Below are 17895 nucleotides of genomic sequence, written 5' to 3' on the forward strand. Positions count from 1 at the left end.
ACTGAGTAACAATGTGCTCCATCCCAAACTGATCTGAAAATGTGAACAAATTTTTAAAAGAGGCTCTCCAGAAAAACCAAAATGGAGCATTTCTGTAAGTGTGATGGCTATGGCAGTTAGGGCATCTTTACCTCATACTTCCTGCATCAGCAATATTAAAAATGGTTAGAGTTTGCTCATATTGTGCTGGGTTCAGTTTCCTGGACTGATACAGAGTATATTGGTTCTCTCTCTGGGATGGAGTAGACCAGTTGACAGCATTTAAAGTTTTTCTTAAATTGATCAAGAAAAAAAAATTAAAAATGCAGCAACTTTTATTTAAGTAAAAAAAATCTGGAATTGTTGCTTAGGAGGTAGCTGCAATGTCATGTGCACCAACAGGCGCATTCACAGGTAAGAGAAATCTCAGGAAGAGCAGAGTCACCCATAACCAGCTCCCCATTTCAGGTTTTGCACTGCAGGTAAAATGTCATCCACGTTACTGATCTCTGCAACAGAATGGAAAGCAAAAGGGTTAGGCTTAGGAACCCAGAACACCTTTGAATTCAACCAAAATTCTAACTTAAACAGATAGTGAATTAATAAACTCCTCCTTTTAATGCTTTCAGAAAAAAATAAGTTTTGCTTATAAGTAATATGCTTAAGTAAATGCAACCCCATGTTAAATGAAAAAGTGTTTGATCACTTCCTAAAGAAAGGTGGAAAGAAGGAGAGTGAGGCAAAAGGCAGCAACTTCCTTCACATCCTCCTCCTGTTTTAGTACAGCAGGAGTAAAGAAAACACTTGTTAACTGTTTAGAGTTATATGAGGAAGTGTTGGCATGAATTACTGTTGCAAATTTAACTCACCTAGAAGACACAGCAAATCTTGTATGAGAGCTTGGAAGGGTGGAAAGAAGCATTCATGTTCTTCAAGCTTACTGATGATACTGGAATGGAAAATGAGACAATCAGGTAAGAGGTGCAAGAATATGGCAAGTTCATCCCTTTGGCCATTTTGTTGTTCTGTGCCATGACTTTGTGAAAATACTGCTACTTAGTATATAAAGCCATGGACACCAATGTTCTGTTCTCCAGTTCTGAACCCTGCAGCCAACAAGGGAGCTGTCACAAGGATCTCTGATTTCACTACTCATGCTGTATACACATGCTTCCTTTCCCCTTCACGTGGCTCCAGGTAGTCTGGGGCCTGGAACATTTGTCTGCGTATGCTAAATATACTGCCTGGGGGTAGCTGATATAACTGCCTTGGAGGTAGAGCAAGAAATGCTTTATAAGCAGCTGCTTTCCAGTTAAAACTGAGAAATGAGTGCAGAAAGGCTGAGGGAGTGAGTATTGTTAACTCAGCATGTGTCAGACTTGCTGCCTGCTCCCTTTTTAGTTTGTCTGTAAAGCACATGCTGAATGCAAGCCCTTAGGGTCTGCTACCACCTAGATGTGGCTGGTACCTGTTGAATGTATAACTGGATTTGTCCAGTTTCTGATTTGTAGGCAGCTTGAGGCAAACCCTGCCTTGGCAACTAGAACACTTCAACATTACATCTGAGACTTGCATCACTTTCTCCTCCCCACCCAAGTGTAGGATTTGTCTCCTGATGAAACATGTATCCCATTAAGGCTTGTTTGATCACATTATCCATGTAAACCAGAGAGTGTTTTGGAACCTTCTGGCCTCAATTTTTCCCTCATCAGCTTTATTTTTTTTTTTGATAGGATACAAGATTTGTTTCAAGCAGGACAGCAGTAACTAATACCTGTGCTGTTGCAGCTCACTGACTTTGTAACAAATGATGACAGTTTCTTTCAGCATCAGTTTTTGCCAGTTCTCAATTACTACATTTGATGTTTGAAGAATGGTCAGCAGTGGAACAGCCCCACATACCTGTGGATGTCTTGGGTGCCCAGAAGCTGCTGTACCTGCTCAGTCACGTTCTTATTAATGATGTCACACAGTTTCCCAACAGTATTCACTACCACAGTGGGTGGAGCTGAACTGTCTGTGGAAAAACAAACACCTCATGATTCTTTTAACAGTAATAACAGGGAAGTATTTTAGACAGTTGAATTTTTGCAGGTGCACAGATTTTATTTGGTTTTCATAGATCTAGAGATATACATTCCATCATTCACAGAAAACAGAAATAAACAAATGGTCAGAAATAAACAAATGTTAGCTAGGAATGGGGATTCTCTCAGTAATCCTTTAGTGGCTAAAAAAAGCTTTGGCAGAGATGTGTGTTCACAGCAGAGAGGGTACTAAAGTGCACTCTTACAATGTCAGTGGAAATCAGCCAACTGAAATTATATATATAGAGAAGGGGTTATTCATTAGGTTCTTGTGACACAGCAGACACACTGTAGGGGCTAGGCCAATAAGGAACCTGCTTAACAAACATGGAAATGTTTGGAGGAGGATGTTTTTTGTTAACACCCAGAACTTGTTTTGGTATTGAATTTTAACCTGTCTGTAGTGCTGTGATTGAAGGTAGCAGCCTCCTTGTCCTTTTCTCCTTCAATTTCAGAAAAACTAGGCTTGGACAAGGCATCTTCTGAGCTGCAGTTATTAGGGGGAGGTGAGGTTTCCTCATCTCCCATGTTGGCTGCAGGCAGGAACACTGCTTCCCCTCCTTCAACGAGCCTCAGCAGCCCAGGGGCTCTGGGGCTGGACACCCTACAGCCCAGCCCAATCTTTTAACCCAGAAGGAGCTGCAGCTGCTGTTCTACAGAAGTTCCTGCCAGAAGGGAAATAACCAATTACACCTCTGCGTACTGACAGTTTTTGACATTCAACAACTTGTTTCAGTGTTTAAGTTTAGGAGCATAAGATGGAACTTTCTGAGGACTGGACCCAATTACAGTTGAATGAATTACTGAGTAGAAATCTACATCTGTGACCGAGTTATCTTTTTCTTCAACTTGTTATCTTTCAAGTGAAATATGAGCAACAATTATGAAGTCAGCTCACCAAAAAAAAGCTTTGTGGAAAAAAAAATTCTATTTCCCCTGTTACTCTCGTCTTCTGCCTCCCTGTTATTTCTCAGCAACTGCTCAAGGCTTACAAATAATGGGATTTGCTATTTGAGCTATAATTTGACAGGAACGTATTTTTGTCTTCCCAATGACGGAAACACCTAGTTAATTCATTTCTCCACAGCTCACCATTATTTTCTATGAAGAGGGCAGCTTTTCACTTGTCTCCTTTTTTTTTGGAATGGTGTGAACAAGCAGCAGGTGGTAAGTCTTTACCTAGTTCCAGGAGCTCTTGGAGGTTCCTCATGGCGTTGGTCATTTCCCCCAGCTTTATGTACACCTCATTCATCCGTGGATAAACACCATTCAGAGAATTCACATCAAACAACTTCTGGAAGTGAGAGACTATGGCAGACAGGGTTTGCAAGGACGGTGTCTGGCTGTTCTGGAGCAAGCAGGAAGAAGTCATCAATGGTACTGCTTAACAAGGCAAGAGTACTTTAAGCTGTGAAACATTCTTAAAACCAGTCTGAAGAACAGGTGTAACTTCCCTTATGAAATCTCAATGTTTCAAATATTTTTAAATCTGAAGACATAGTTTCAATAATTTTCAGGCACAAGCAGACACCAAACACAAAATACTCTTTTGAAAGCTTCCTTCTCTGTTGCTAAGAGAAGCATTTATATATTCTCAGCCCTTAGAGACAGAACAGGATAATTCCTGAGACTACAGTGCAATGCAAATTCACTGCTGGTCCAGGGCCTTTGATTAAAGCAATCTTGCCCAAGATGAGTTTATCCATTATGTTAAAACAGTCTTTGACTATTGAATGTCTTCAAACAGGTATTTCTTCAATGCTGCAAGGCTTTCAAATGCACCAATCTAATCACTGTGTGAAGAATGCATTTAAGAATTCCACAGTAACTTGTGATTATAAATCTCTGGTTACAATTACCTTTTCCTTATGTTCTAATTCTTCCAAAATTGCATCTACTATCAACTGGAGGTCTTCAACTCGTATGGATTCTCTGTTATCTTGTGGATCTTTAGTGTGCCAAGGCAGCAATTCCAGAGATAGTTTTCTCAAGGACCTATGCAAATCCTTTTAAAAGAGAGGAGGGGAGCCAACTTATTTTAGAAACTGCCTAAAGTTTTTTTTAGTATAGAAACAGGTGTTTTTCTGTTTCTCATATGCAGAAAATATTCCAGCACTGGAGAGGTTAAGGTTTTAATTTTCATGAATTTAAGGATAGTGTCTTGCTGACATTCTTTGATTTGAAAAGAACAGAGTAAAAAATATTATATTTGCTATGTATTACAGTTTCAGTAAAATAGAAAGTAATGCTCACAAAGAGTTTGGCTTTAAACAAAACTATATCACTTGTATTTGGAGCAAAAAGTCACTGGTCTCCAGAAAAGGAAGGAAGAGAATGCACCCTCATCAATGCGTGAAGTCCAGACTCTAAAGCTTAAGTTTCTTCTCAGGGATTTAGTTAATAAAATGAAATAAAAGATTTACACAGAGAAGTATCTCTGGTACATACTTCACATGGATAGCAGATTATTTGTAAAATTTAACACCAGGTCAGAAAATAACAAAAGCTACACACAAAAACCCCCCACAACTGTTCATAGGGAGGGATGGAGGAGAGGAGAGCAGATGAAAGAAAGCCAAGAAACAGAGTACAACAACATGTTTTTACCTTTAGGGCCATGAGCTGATCTGCCCACATTTCTACAGTGAGTGGAAGGTGCTCATATCCACATCCCTGTCCGTTCTCTTCAATATCATTTTGCACTGGCCCTTTGCAGGGCCGGAATATTAATGGAGGAGCTCTTGGGCTTTGCAAAATAGAATCAATGTGGGACAAAACCTTCAAGAACAAATAACAAATGTTATTGCTCATATATGTATGATGTTTTGTAATAAAATCCGTCTCTATCACAGTCATGATTGTCTAAAATTAAGTCATAAATAGCTCCAGTATTACTATTGACAAATTCAACACAAGCATTCAACATGCAATAGACTCAAAGATTTCAACATATACTAGCTAGAAGATAGGTAAAAGTAATGCAAGTATATACTTCCCTTTGAAGGACAGTTAACATTTATCCACTCGAGGCATTGTAAATTTCACAGTTTGCTAAGTCTTATTATATTTAGGCTTTTTAATTACAAGAAAAATAAAGGCCACTATCGCCCAAGATCTTGAACAAATCCCCTGTCCTGAACAGACTTCAGCTAAATCATATTTACCAGCCTAGTGTCTGCTGCCTTGCTGTGTTTTCAGGTAATTTACACTGAGACAGAACAAGAACCAGCCTACACTGACTGCCACATCCAGAACTTGACTGATCTTGCACAGAGGATTTGATAGGCATTCTTAGCCTCATGCTAAGACCAGCATGCTCCAGTCGACACAGCTAAACACAACACAACATTTCACTGTAACAGTGCTGGAAACAGGCAGAACAATTTGGGTACCTGCAAGTATTGCTGGCAAACTGCCTGCAGCTGATCCACTCTTGCAACCCTCCCAGAATCTTTCTTTTCTTCTTTTTTTTCTTCAGTCTTGGTCCCTGAAAATCTGCACAAAAATACACACAAGCAGCCTTAGCAGGAGATGCTACCTTTTTACTTGGTGGAAGAACCAGGTGTGTAGCACTTAAACCCAAACATACAAAGTCTATACCCATGTTATGATGCTGGGCAATAGAATTCCATCAGACCCAAGTAACACAGACGGACAACACAATACCTAATGCAAATATTATTAATTTATCTCGAGTCTCCAGGCTGAGGCTATGCCAGACTGCTTGCTGATCAAGAAGGGAAACCACCAGTTTTTCCGTTGCCAGAGTTCTACTACGACTGAAGATCTAAAATCCAGAATTTTACTCTAAAGGCTCAAATTGCAAGCTCAGTTGTTATCCACTTCTGCTGGAACATCTTTCCTGGCTTATTATACAAGCTCACTACTGCTTTTCATCTAAATGATACCTACTGCACAAGAGAATAGACAATTTAAATATACACACCATGTATATTTATTTTCAAGTTTAAGTGATGTCTTTTTCAGGCTACAAAACATTTAGCACTCAGTATACACAAGGACAAATGACTAAGTGAAATTACAGTTAAAAACACATTAGTAGTAGTAGATACTACTACTAGAAAATACTTCCATGTATTTTCTTAGCAATATTTCAGAAAAAAATAGTCAGTTTCTAAGAATAATATGGACATAACTTCAGTAGCTGCAACATTTTGCCAACTCACACTTTCCCATTTATAATCCATAATGAAACCAATAACTTTCTTTACAGCTTGTGGAAGAACAAAACACCAGAGATGGCCCTGTACATATTGCCAGCAAAAGAACTCAAATTAAATCCAGAAAGACAAAATTAAATAAAAAACCCCCACACAGCTGTGCTCCCATTTGGAGACCCTGCCATCATTTCAGAAATAGAAGGCTTTAGAGGTCCAGCAGCACTTGCTGCCCATAACCAGGCTCCAAAGAATGCTGATAAGGCACATGCTCTATATAAGCTACTCTCTACATTACAGGTTGCAGAGTTACCTTGCATTCAGATATCCAGAGGATTCATGAAAAGTCCCTGAAAAAATATACTTACTGGGCAGTTTTCTTCAAAGCTTTCTGTAGTTTCTTCACTTGGTGCTTGTAAAATTTTAATTCCTGTGCAGCTGGCCTGCTAGACAGAAAAAGTACCATGTTATATGTCTCGCATTGGAAGGTATCTATAAAATCCATCCAAGCAAAAAAGTAAAAAAGCTTTGCCAGTGCCAAAAAATCATTCTGGAAATTACACTCTGCTACATTTCTACATGACAACAGCAATAAAAAGCAAACTAACCATTAGCAGCTCTTATTTACAGTGTAGGGAGAAGAGTGTGGCTGCTGCTGCCATATCTCATTTCTTTGATCATAGATTTCACACTTTACATTTACAATTGCTGGTGCTTTGTAAAGCAAAGTCTACTGAAATGGCCTTACAAAGGATGATACTTATCCTTTCTCACCTGATTTCCAAATTTTTCTTGAGATTTATATTTTCAAGCAAAAGCTGTTCATTCTTGGCTTTTGTTTCAGTAAGCTGCTTCTGGAAAGACTGCAACATAGACTGGGTTATTGCTTTTATTGCCCTCATTTCATAATGAACAAGCTTCAACAATTTAAAATGTGTGCATGTTAAGAAGGGTTCCCAATTGCCTGGGCAGCAAAACAGCATGGAGGAGGACTCAGATGGTTGAGACCAAGAGCCTGGTGCATTAGGCCCCAGGTGGAGCACTGTGACCAAAGGAGGTCTATGCAATCCTCAGCACACTCACAACATTTTGCTGAATCTTTGCACAAGGACAGGGATGTCTGCCCTTGTAACAGACGTTACAAGTTCAGAAGACATGACAAGAATAAGGGGCAGAAAACAAACATTTATGTTTCCATGTGGCTCCTGAAGGGTTACCATTGAGAGATCTGCACTGACTTATTCTTGGCAGTTCCATACCATGAGTAGTGCTTTGTAATTAGGAGTAGCATCTAGATTTAAAAACTCTTCCTTGGTTTTTACTTCTCTTTGCACCTCGTCTTCATCTTTTTTATATTGCCTATTGGGAAAAATAAATTGGTTCAGCTTAGTGCAGTTCATTTAGCTCAAAAATTTAAGTTGGTTTAGTTAGCAGTTATGTATGATAATAATATTTCTATAAACTACCAAGTAAATAGAATAGATATTCTGCCCTAAGATTCCTGCTCTAATTTCAGGGAAAGCTGTTTCATATGCTAATGAAATGCACTTATCCACAGGAGAAACTCCAGTACAAGCAAATCCCATTTCAGTTTTGTTGACAGTAATCTTAAGCAATAGGAATGTCTCAGGTATCTGTTTGTTACTTTGTGCCATGCAGGCACTGGGATAGAGCTGAAAACCTTTAGTTTTGGGAGATCAATCAACTGAGCACAGCTAATGCAGTAATTCTGCATGTGAAATGTGAACTATGGCAAAAGAGAAAGGGGAAGGAAAAGAAAGAAAGCAAGAAAGAAAGACTTATAGTTCAAGTATCTGAACAGCCAAAGCCTCCTAACTGTCATGGTCTCCTGACTGAGAAGCCTCTTAGCCTGACTGCCAGTTCTTCTCTGGAAAAAATCTAAATTTCCATGACCATTATAACCCTTTGCTATTTCTTACATGCTAGTGATACCTGGAGCACAGAATATTAACCACTATAAGATTTAAGAACAATAAGGGCTAAAAAAATTTTGAATAGTAGAACCACAGGGCATTCAATGAGACCTACCTCAGCTCCTTTTTAATCTGACTAATTTGAGATTCATAATAGTCAATTAGACAAAGGTACCTGAAGAAAGGAAAAATTAATTTTGAATTTCAGATATTCTCACAAAACTCATACTGTGACCAACCCAGAGGAACAGGTCAGCTTACACAGCTGCACTGCACTTTGGAAGTGGCTGCTCCAAACAGTGGAATTCTCTCATACCAGACAACCACGGTCACATTTTGCCAAAATGGAAAAGTAGACACATTGAACCTGAACTGGTTTAGAAACAGCAAAATATTCAAGAGGAGAAAAAAGTTAAAGCTGCCCACCAGCCTCCTCATCTTATGCTTGTGGTTGCCCAGCAAGATTAACAGAGAGGCACAGTCAAAATAAAGTGTCTTGAGCACTCTGAGATTGTCTGGTTTGGAGAGACAGATGATGGAGGACAGGGAACCAAATTCAGTGATCCTTCCTCTGCTACAGTAAGAGCTCAAGGAAAAAGCTGAGCCCACATAATCCCTCTCAAAAGTTTCCCAGGTGAACATTGCTGGCCAGGCCTAGAGAGCTGATTTTTAATCAGCACAATAAAGCAATGGCTACCTGAGGCCTAGGAATTGGCAAGTGTCTGATTGTAGCAGAGCTATGGAAATCCTACTAGCAAGACACACAGCTTTGTGACACTTCCAAGTACTTGGAAGCTTACAAGGAAGCCTGCAGTCAGCAGCTGCAAACATCACTTTCCAAAATTGGAAAGGCTCTTTTTTGGGGGGATAAGGATGGTGTTTGTTGGGAGGTTTGTTCATGTTTAACTTACATGTTTAAATGTTAGAATCCCAGGATGAGGATCCTAGTGAACACTGCAGCTACAGAGCAGAGTGAATCATTCCCTTCCCTTTGCTGACATCTAGTGTGGGCAGTGGGTGGCAATTTTTAAATTTCTGCCATGGATTTATCTGGTTTACATATCACTGCACTGAGGTACCTTCACAAGAATTCGTATTTCATCTTGTACTCCTGAAGTCTCCAGATTACTTTTTTTCCCCCATGTAAATATCAGGAAGCATTACAATAAAATCTGTTTCTTCGTTAATCAGCAGTAGAAGAGAATCACTTACCGCTGATCCAGGATAGACTTGGGAGCTCTTTTGCAAAACTGACAAAACATTTTGTTCTGAGTGTCTGCTCGCTGCTGCTCCTCCCTCCCAACTCTGCTCAGCTCCTTCTGCAAGTGGGCAATGATCGCTTCTTGTTCTTGCAGCTTTTCCTGCTGCTGTTGGGATTTTACCTGGGAACAGGTAACGGGAGCATTACTGAATTGTTCTGACCCACAAGCTGACTGTACTGTACAAGCCCAGGTACACACTTGGAATCAAGGAAAATGAGCACTTGGGTTTTAGCCGTGCTGAAGAGACAGTCAAAGAGGGATACAGACATTTTTCTAAATTATTTCTAGAAACTTCTGCATAGTTTGAAAATACTTAGCTATAAACAGTGTACTATAAACAAGACTCATGTTTATTTAGAGCAATATAAATATTTTGAGACCTTTCATAAGTCAAAAGTTTAAATCCTCAGGCAGCACTATCTGAATTACCCGTGAAGCCTGTTGCTCTTTTTGAAGTTCTTTGACTTGGTTCTGTTGCTGGCATGCTTTAGCTATTGTTTCATCTTCCAGCTGACAAATTTTGGCCTTAATGTTTTTCACCACATTTTCCAAATCATTAGCCCGTTGCTCTTGCCGAGATGCCCGACTTTGTTCCAGTCGTACCACATCTCTGAAAAAAGAAACGAATCCTTGCTTTTAAAATAAATTCATTTCACTACAGACAGTGCAGGAAGCACACGCCTGACAATACGTGATGACCTTTGATAACATCCTGTGGAGGCAGGTGTGGGAAATACATTGATACGAGAAGAAGCAGCAGATGAAACAAGGGAAGAGCTTGAAAGGAACTGGGACAACATTGCTGCATACTGAACAATAACATCAGGAAAAAGGTCTTGGGCCTCTGGTGAGATAAGAGCTCCACCAGGCTGGAGATGCAGTACTCCAATACTGATAATACTTTTACTCTGCAAGTAAATTCCTTCCACTGTCTTACCTAAGACATCGATTTGCCTCCATAAGTCCCTGCATCACCTTCTGCTGTCGCTCAATGTCTTCCACCAGCGTTTTTAATGCAAGTCTTATTCCTTGAGAAGATTGATGGTCTAGGACAATCATATCTGGAGATACAAAACATAAGCAAAGTCACAATGAAAAGAGTTTTAACAGCCAAAGAAGATTGCCTGTTTGCTGCCACTAGGAAGTGACAGTTTTGGAGATGCCTTATGAACTTAGGGTTACTATTTCCAAATACAAAAATTACATTTCCTTACCTGATGTATCTCTGCAGCTTTGGGGGGCAGCAAGACTCACAGGTTTCAACCCATGACGCATTAATATCCTGTTTAGGTTTTCCCACTCTGCTTTCTCCTGCTGCATTGGGAGAAAGGGAAAATGAGGCAGAAACCTGAGTTCTTCACTTCGGCTGTGCAGCAGAAGGTAACAAATGCCCACAAATTAAAGCAAACCAATCCCAAACCCCCAAGGGGCAACTACAAGAGGGCTTTTGAGAAGCTCCAACAGGATCTGCAAAGCACATTGGGGAAAAGCGTACTTAACACCACACAGCACGATCAGTTTTCCTGATCCCTACTTAAAAGCCGAATACGCGCAGTGAGTTAAATTCGCCTCTTTAGGAACCCCGAACCACCGGCCCTCGGCTCCCTCCAACGCACCCGGGGCGCAGCGGCCCCGCCGCGAGCGGAGCCCTCAGCGAGGCGGCGGCGGCGGCTCTGGGGGCTCACGGACTGCTCCATCGCGTTTTGTCCCGCTCCAACCACCCAGCAGCGACACCCGGGGCCAGCAGAGTACCTCGGTCATGGCGAGGGCCGCAGGGCAGGAGAGGGGCCTCTCCTCAGGCCGCGGAGCCGCTCGGGCGGGAGCGGAGCGGCGGGAGCGGCGGGCAGGGGGCCGCTGGGCGGCGCTGGGCGGGCGCCGCCATTTTGCGGCGCGGGAGGCGAGGGGAGGAGACCGGGCGGAGGTAGGAGCAGAGACACGGCGGGAGCTGCGGCGGGCGCGGGGCTAATAAAAACAAAAAATAAAGACAGGAAAAAATGGAAAAAGCGCGTTGCTGGCGGTAACGGTGGGAGTAGATCTGCCGTCCTCGGAGCTCCGGCGTTTCTCGGTATGCTACCCCGGGATGAGCGCTGCCGGGATTAGGTGGATGGTCTGGGAGCCCTAATCCCAACCTAGTTTTCAGAAGGAGCCTTTCCGTGTAAAGGAGTCAATACCGCCTCGGGCTGCTGAGTTGGTCCATGAAAGAGGCGGTGGGTGCGGCACTGCTGTGTGTCCGTGGCTCGGAGCAGAGGGGCCGCAGGCGCCGCGCCCGCTCCCTCCTGGGGAGCGCCCGGCTTTCCCTTGGGATGTTGGGAGGATCCGCTGGCCTTCAGCAAACACCCCTGGCTAGAGTCTGTGTTCGTGCTTGGCGTAAAATAAACGCGTATCGCTTCATTGCCATGATTTGAGGGGAAAAAATAAATTTGTGTGTTCTGGGATGCTTCCCAACCCTTTCAGCACTGATCCTAAATGATGCCTAACACGCACGCCGCAGGATTGCGGCCTGCCCGGGGTGATGAGGGCTCTGGCCTGTCCGGACACCTCTTCGGGCATCTCCTGAGCCCCTTGTGCTGACACACCTGGGTCTGGGCCGAGCCTGCTCCCTGGAGCAGAGGAGGGAGATGTTCCCTGCCTGACTCCCACCGTGTGCGCGGGGATGCCGCCCTCGCAGGAACCAGAAGCTTCAGGAGCGGCCAAAACAACTACTCGGCATTTATTAGCATGTGTTATTTATTATCTGTTTGTTTATTGATAGGTACAGACATGACAGATCATGATGAAATTGATGAGTGAAAATAATACATTAAAAACCGGTGGTTGTAAAACACCGTAGTGGTCTAAAATCCTCTTAAGTAAGAAATTAGTTCCTTGTGGCTCACATAGTTTTTGTGACTGAATTGCTGGGTCAAATTTACTAATGTGCTTGTTGAAAGCTGCTACAGTGGTTTAGAAAAGGGAGGAGGTGAAATTACTGCCTGTGCTATTTCCAGTCCCAAATTCATTATGGTCTGGGACTGGGATGGGCTGCTCTGGATTGGTTCCTGCTTTAGTCAAGCTGTTAATTTCTAAGCTTTGTCCTGCAAATCAGGCAGCCTATTTTTCCATCCAGTAACTGACAAAGTTATGAGGAGCTAGTAAAGGTAGGAGAAACTTTACTAGCACTTATTTGGTTTAGTAAAATACATTATTTTTTAAAATACACTTGCCTTTCTGTCTTAGAGAAAGATGGTTACATTTTAAGTGTTTTTATTTTATCATATATATGACAGCACTGCATATTAGTTAATGATGCTTTTAAAAATGTCCTCTTTCTTAGCTGGAGAAAATTATGAAACTTTAGACTTCAGCGCTTCTCTCCTACTATTCTGCTTTTCTATTTTTTCTTGCTGCTAATTGGATTAAAAGCTCTTTTGGCTTCTATGGCATCCGGTGAGGAGATTACTGTCTGTGACGATGAAGTAAGGTAAAAAATCAGAAATGTGATATAAGCACATTTGGAAAGATATCCACAGTTCCAGTGGTCGCTTATGAATATATCTAAACTTTAAAAATTACTTGAATAAAAGGATATCTTGCCAGATCCCTTCCCCTGTGTCTATGTGTGCAGAGTTGCATATCCAAATGATGTAGATAACATTTATGAGATTAGAGACACATCTGTCAACATGGCAAATAGCTAAACTGGTCATACTATTTTTTCAAGTCTAAAAAGCTGAAACACTTTCTTTGAGACCAGTCAAATGATATTTTTTAATGCCTACCAAGAAATAGTAGAACTGTCCAGGAGTATCTTAAAACTAAATATAATTTTGTTACCTATTGTCACCTGAAATGGGAGTTTTAGAGGTTAGATGGGTAGCTGTGTCTTTGTACTGTTTGTCAAAATGAGTCTGTTTGACTGTTTCTATTTTGTGATGTTTTGTCATATTTGAATATCTGAAAAACATGAAAATATAAGCGGTTCTGTAAGCTTATTCTTTCTAGTTTCATTTTGTATTTGCAAAAAGTGCAAATACAAAAGCAGAAGAAGCAGTAAAGCTTTGAACTGCAGACATTGGGACTTGAACTTTCAACGACAATTAATTTTCTTTGTTGGTTTCTCCTTAGGTCTCGGTACAGCCACTTAGAGAAGATGACAGATTTGGTGGCTGTTTGGGAAGTAGCTTTAAGTGATGGTGTTCATAAGATTGAATTTGAACATGGGACCACTTCAGGAAAGCGTGTTGTCTATGTTGATGGAAAGGTGAAATTGCTATGTGCTCAAAATTCACTGTGATACAGATTATATAAGTGCATTTCCATGCAACACACATCACAACAAACAAAAGACTAATAAATGCAAATGAGGTACATGCAGTTAATTATCTAATTTCATAAAATGCATCATTATTTTTTTCAGTTCCAGTTAAGGTGTGAGTATTCCTGACGTGCTTTGCTGTCCTTGGGCAGAGGCACTTTGTGCATACAAAGCACTGTGTATGCATTCATTCCGAAATAGTAGTTCAGTACTGAGCTGTCTCCTGAGTTCCAGTTCAATTTTTTAATACTAAAACATGCACTCAGTTTTTTTAATTAATACCCACTGTCTTTGGGTTTTTTCTACAGGAAGAAATAAGAAGAGAATGGATGTTTAAATTAGTGGGTAAAGAAACATTCACTGTTGGAGCTACTAAAACTAAAGCTGCTATTAACATTGATGCAGTCAGTGGCTTTGCATATGAATATACTTTGGAGATCAATGGAAAGAGTCTCAAGCAGTATATAGAGAACAGGTTAAAAACAACCAATACTTGGATATTGAACTTGGGAGGTACAGACTATAGAATTGTTCTAGGTAAGTAAACATTGAGTGACTGCATCTTGCTGCCTTTGAATAAACTTGTGTGCATTTAAAAACTGGTAATTAAGAGAAAGCACAGTTCAGTGGGGAGCTCTGATGCAGTTTAAAATCCTGGGGGATGTGGAAGTTTGGAATGAGATGCCAAAGACAGTCTGAAAAGTAATGGTCTTGTTATACACACATCAGTCTACAGCAGCATGGTCTAGATTTGGGGGGGGTGGGGGGAAAGTTGGGATGCATTACTGCTGCTGCATCCATAGAGCTGCCCTAGCAAGGCAGTTCTCCAGGTGAAGCCTGTTGCAGAAATTTTACCTGCATTGTGATCAAACCTCACATGGGTCTAAGTTTGTTCAGCAGGTAACCAGGTTTCCTTCCAAAAATCATCAGCCATGGTCAAGAAGTCTTTATCTGAAGTGTGACAATGTTATTCCGTATTTTTCATAGATTGATGAGCATCCTTTTTTCTGCATCACTTCTTATCTACAAACTTAAACTAAAACGTTCCAATGATGTTCTTTCACTTTCTTAATAGTAAGGCAATACATTGCTTCTCTTCTGCCCTCCCTTTCCCAGTTACATTACAAGCAGGTGGGAGGAAGGGATCCCTTGAGGAGTTTGTCCATGGCATCTAGTGGGAAAATTTCCACTTAGACATTGCTGTATGGTTAGAGCTGGAGACAAGAGATCTCAGACTATGATTTCTTCTTAAACCTCAGGACAGAATGAACTGCCCTAAGATGAAGAGGAGCAATGCAGAAAGACAGTTTCAGTGCTAGAAACAGATAAGTTTTCACAGAATTTTAATCTCCCTGTGCTTACTGGAAAGGCAAGCAGGGTTCAGCTCTCTGCTGATGTTGTGTCAATGACAGTGTCAGTAAAGGGAATTCTACAGCAAAGTAATTTAAGGAGGATGTGCTGGGAGAAGTAAAAAAATATTCTGTTTCAAGTTCAAAAAACGGCTAAGATTGATATTTAAAGGTACTTGGTGACTTCAAAATATTAAGACTACAGATGGTTTGATAGATGTTAAATAATGCTACTTTTGAATTAATTTGACCTGGAAAAAGAGTTAATGCTTTATTTAATAACCAGGACTCAAATAATTGGCAGAAATTGCTTCATTTTTCTGTCTTTTAATTTTTTTCAGTTTAAGACTGTCAGAGTATCTCTGGCACTATTCAGAACAACACAGTATTAATAGCCAGGGCTAGGGAGGGGTAAAAATGTATCTTCAAGGCAAAAGTTGTTGACAGATCCTCCTCTCCCTTCAAGGTGAGAACAAACCCTGTAGCTCAGGTACTACAGCTACTTAGGCACTTCTTTTGGGAATTGAAAGTAAAATTCAACAATAGATTTTTAAAATCCCTAGATTAGATCCTTGTTTGTAGGGACAAAGAACAAGGTTGTTGTTTTTTGGGGGTTTTTTTCCTACCTTGTTTTTCTTTTCCTTCACAGAAAAGGACACTATGGATGTGTGGTGCAATGGTCAAAAAATGGAAACAGCGGTATGTGATCCTTTCCAAAGGCTCTTCCCAGGCTGTGGATACATCACCAAAGCTTGGCAGAAAAAGCCCCAGAGGGGCACACTATCTGTCTTTACTTAAGAGGCCGAGGCAGCCAGGATGCTCCTGGTCTGTTCCAAATGACCTTCACTGAATTTTATAATGGGCAGTATTTCGGTTCATATGTCAAACATCTGCTAGTTAAGGATAAATGATGCTTTTCTTTACCCTTTTTAGACAGAAGAAATTTGAGTAAGTTGTGCAGGGTTTTTAGGGAGAAAACTTTCTGGTGATTGGGAAGGATTTGAGTTTGATGCAGAGTGTAGAGCCACTGCAACTAAACCTGCTTGTAATAGTTCTCACTGAAAGTTGAACACATGTAGTCTGTTATGACTTGTGCTTTTTGCCATTTTGAGATGTTCCTAATACTTAGGTCTTAAGCTCCTCATTGGAACAAGTCAAATCTTTTATCTTAATCACATCTGCATTAATTTTTGGAGCAGGCTGACAGCTCCGTGGTTTAATCTGTTTGGTGTCTTTCTGGTTTTTGATGATTTTCAATATGCACACCAGGTAGGCTTCCCGATCCTTGAAGGAGGTGCTCTCTCACCAGGGGGGTGTCAAAGTTTTTACTGCTGCCACAAGGAAGCCCCTGGATGAGTACAAATGGTAAAATCAACAGTTCTGCTGTACCTGAGAGCAGGATGAAAAGATTCACCAAATGTTTGCTTAGTAATCAGTGGAAGAAGCCTCCTCTTCCAGTAAGTCAGGACTTCTGCTCCTGATGGCTCAGCCTTTTCTACAGTGTACTGAGAGCACTCAGAGGTGTCCTTGCAAGCTGTGAGTGGAGGTTTAGTGCCAAACTGTGCTTCCATTTGAGCAGCACCCATCAGTTCTGCTGTCACAAACATGACAAAAACATAGCCATGCCTGGGAAAATCTGTAACAGGAAATTCCAGAACTGCAGCAGGAGATATGTATCCAAGATACACAACTCTTGTACTCGATTCAGGGATCTGCTGTAGAAAGCATCCTAAATACTTCACCTTTCACTGCCACTTGAGCACAGGTTTGAGTGGCACCTACTGGCTGTGAAGCACAACTTGGCAGGATGCTGCCTTTTCTGTTTTTGTTTACTGACATAAATCAGTAGTACTGATTCACAAACTCCAACCTTACCATTTCTGATTGTGTGACATTTTCATTGTCATCTGAAACCCACCAATCTTTACCTGGGCACATTGACAGAGCCCTGCCTGAGATTCAGCAGCTTTGTTCAGCTTTCAGGCAGTACTTGTCACAGGTACCTAAAGCTGCTGTAACTGTGGGAACTGCAAGCGATCTTGACATTGATGCATTTGAGCTTTTCATTTATGAAAATATCAAGTGTCTGTTTTTATTCTTGCCTCCTTTCTCTCAGGGTGAATTTGTGGAAGATGGGACTGAAACACACTTCACTGTTGCTGACCACAGCTGTTGCATTAAGGCTGTCAGTAGTGGGAAACGAAAGGAAGGAATTATTCATACCCTTATTGTGGACAACAGAGAAATCCCAGAGGCTGTGGAATAGCCTCTGGTTAGCTGATTATGGTAGGACTAAGATCAGGAATTTTCAATTACTGTGGTAATTATTTTAATATGTACTACTTGGTACATCTAGTTTGTGCTGGGTTTATTTTCTAGTTTCTGTACACAAAATTATTCTTTCTGAGGACCAGATGAAAATAATTATGTACAACCTCTTACATTACCAGTTTTTTAAAAAACTATATATATCTAGAATATATAGCATATCACTACGTGTGGAGAACACTGGTGAAACAGAAATTATACATCAGGAAAAATCATGGTATAATAAAAATGAAAGATAAATATTCAGTAACACTGAATCAATCCTTAACTGCAGGTGCCTGTACTGGGCACAGGAGTAAGATGTTAAAAGCTTTCTCTAGAATTATTTTTTCTATTAAACTGACTACAGACCTTTTCACATACAGTTAAGGGAAATTACATAGTTAATAAAAAGTTAATAATGAAATACATAGTTACCAATACTTGTGTTACAGTATTAAATTAATACTGAGTTACGAAAACTGTTCTCTAGTCCCACTAGGAG

The 17895-nt window shown here is 40.8% G+C and overlaps 2 protein-coding genes across 6 annotated transcripts; one reads left to right on the forward strand and one right to left on the reverse strand.

Moving 5' to 3' along the window:
• Positions 1 to 296: 296 nt before the first annotated feature.
• CEP70 (centrosomal protein 70) lies at positions 297 to 11326 on the reverse strand. Of its 4 annotated transcripts, none has more exons than XM_018911307.3 (16): positions 11193 to 11326; positions 10655 to 10754; positions 10378 to 10501; positions 9870 to 10050; positions 9391 to 9560; positions 8294 to 8353; positions 7504 to 7603; positions 7019 to 7107; positions 6613 to 6690; positions 5459 to 5561; positions 4674 to 4844; positions 3926 to 4072; positions 3246 to 3414; positions 1882 to 1996; positions 849 to 928; positions 297 to 488 (listed from the first exon to the last, which is right to left on the reverse strand). In XM_018911307.3, exons 1-16 carry the CDS (start codon positions 11199 to 11201, stop codon positions 421 to 423), a joined length of 1764 nt encoding a protein of 587 aa, XP_018766852.1. In that variant the 5' UTR covers positions 11202 to 11326; the 3' UTR covers positions 297 to 420. The 4 variants fall into 4 exon arrangements, with proteins under 4 accessions (XP_018766852.1, XP_018766850.2, XP_018766849.2 ...); XM_018911305.3 differs by lacking the exon at positions 11193 to 11326 and adding an exon at positions 11057 to 11183 and having other exon boundaries at positions 6613 to 6687; XM_018911304.3 differs by lacking the exon at positions 11193 to 11326 and adding an exon at positions 11057 to 11183.
• Positions 11317 to 17821, forward strand: FAIM (Fas apoptotic inhibitory molecule). 2 transcript variants are annotated; one of them, XM_009087816.4, is made up of 5 exons: positions 11317 to 11361; positions 13545 to 13680; positions 14043 to 14271; positions 15733 to 15782; positions 17200 to 17821. In XM_009087816.4, the coding sequence occupies exons 2-5, from the start codon at positions 13570 to 13572 to the stop codon at positions 17347 to 17349; spliced, it is 540 nt and encodes a 179-aa protein (XP_009086064.1). In that variant the 5' UTR covers positions 11317 to 11361; positions 13545 to 13569; the 3' UTR covers positions 17350 to 17821. The 2 variants fall into 2 exon arrangements, with proteins under 2 accessions (XP_009086064.1, XP_018766854.1); XM_018911309.3 differs by lacking the exon at positions 11317 to 11361 and adding an exon at positions 11368 to 11505.
• Positions 17822 to 17895: the final 74 nt, after the last annotated feature.

Source organism: Serinus canaria, chromosome 7, assembly GCF_022539315.1.
Source record: "Serinus canaria isolate serCan28SL12 chromosome 7, serCan2020, whole genome shotgun sequence".
NCBI lineage: Eukaryota > Metazoa > Chordata > Aves > Passeriformes > Fringillidae > Serinus > Serinus canaria.

Bases quoted from the DNA above. Each gene is read 5' to 3' on its own strand.
- CEP70 (XM_018911304.3), bottom strand. From the start codon at position 11,137: ATGGAGCAGTCCGTGAGCCCCCAGAGCCGCCGCCGCCGCCTCGCTGAG. The intron at 8,354-9,390 runs GTAAGTGATTCT...TCCTTTCTTCAG, and splicing joins AAGTCTATCCTGGATCAGCG to GTACCTTTGTCTAATTGACT. The intron at 489-848 runs GTGAGTTAAATT...ATTCTGTTGCAG, and splicing joins AGATTTGCTGTGTCTTCTAG to AGATCAGTAACGTGGATGAC.
- FAIM (XM_009087816.4), top strand. From the start codon at position 13,570: ATGACAGATTTGGTGGCTGTTTGGGAAGTAGCTTTAAGTGATGGTGTT. The intron at 13,681-14,042 runs GTGAAATTGCTA...TTTTTTCTACAG, and splicing joins TTGTCTATGTTGATGGAAAG to GAAGAAATAAGAAGAGAATG. The intron at 14,272-15,732 runs GTAAGTAAACAT...TTTCCTTCACAG, and splicing joins AGACTATAGAATTGTTCTAG to AAAAGGACACTATGGATGTG.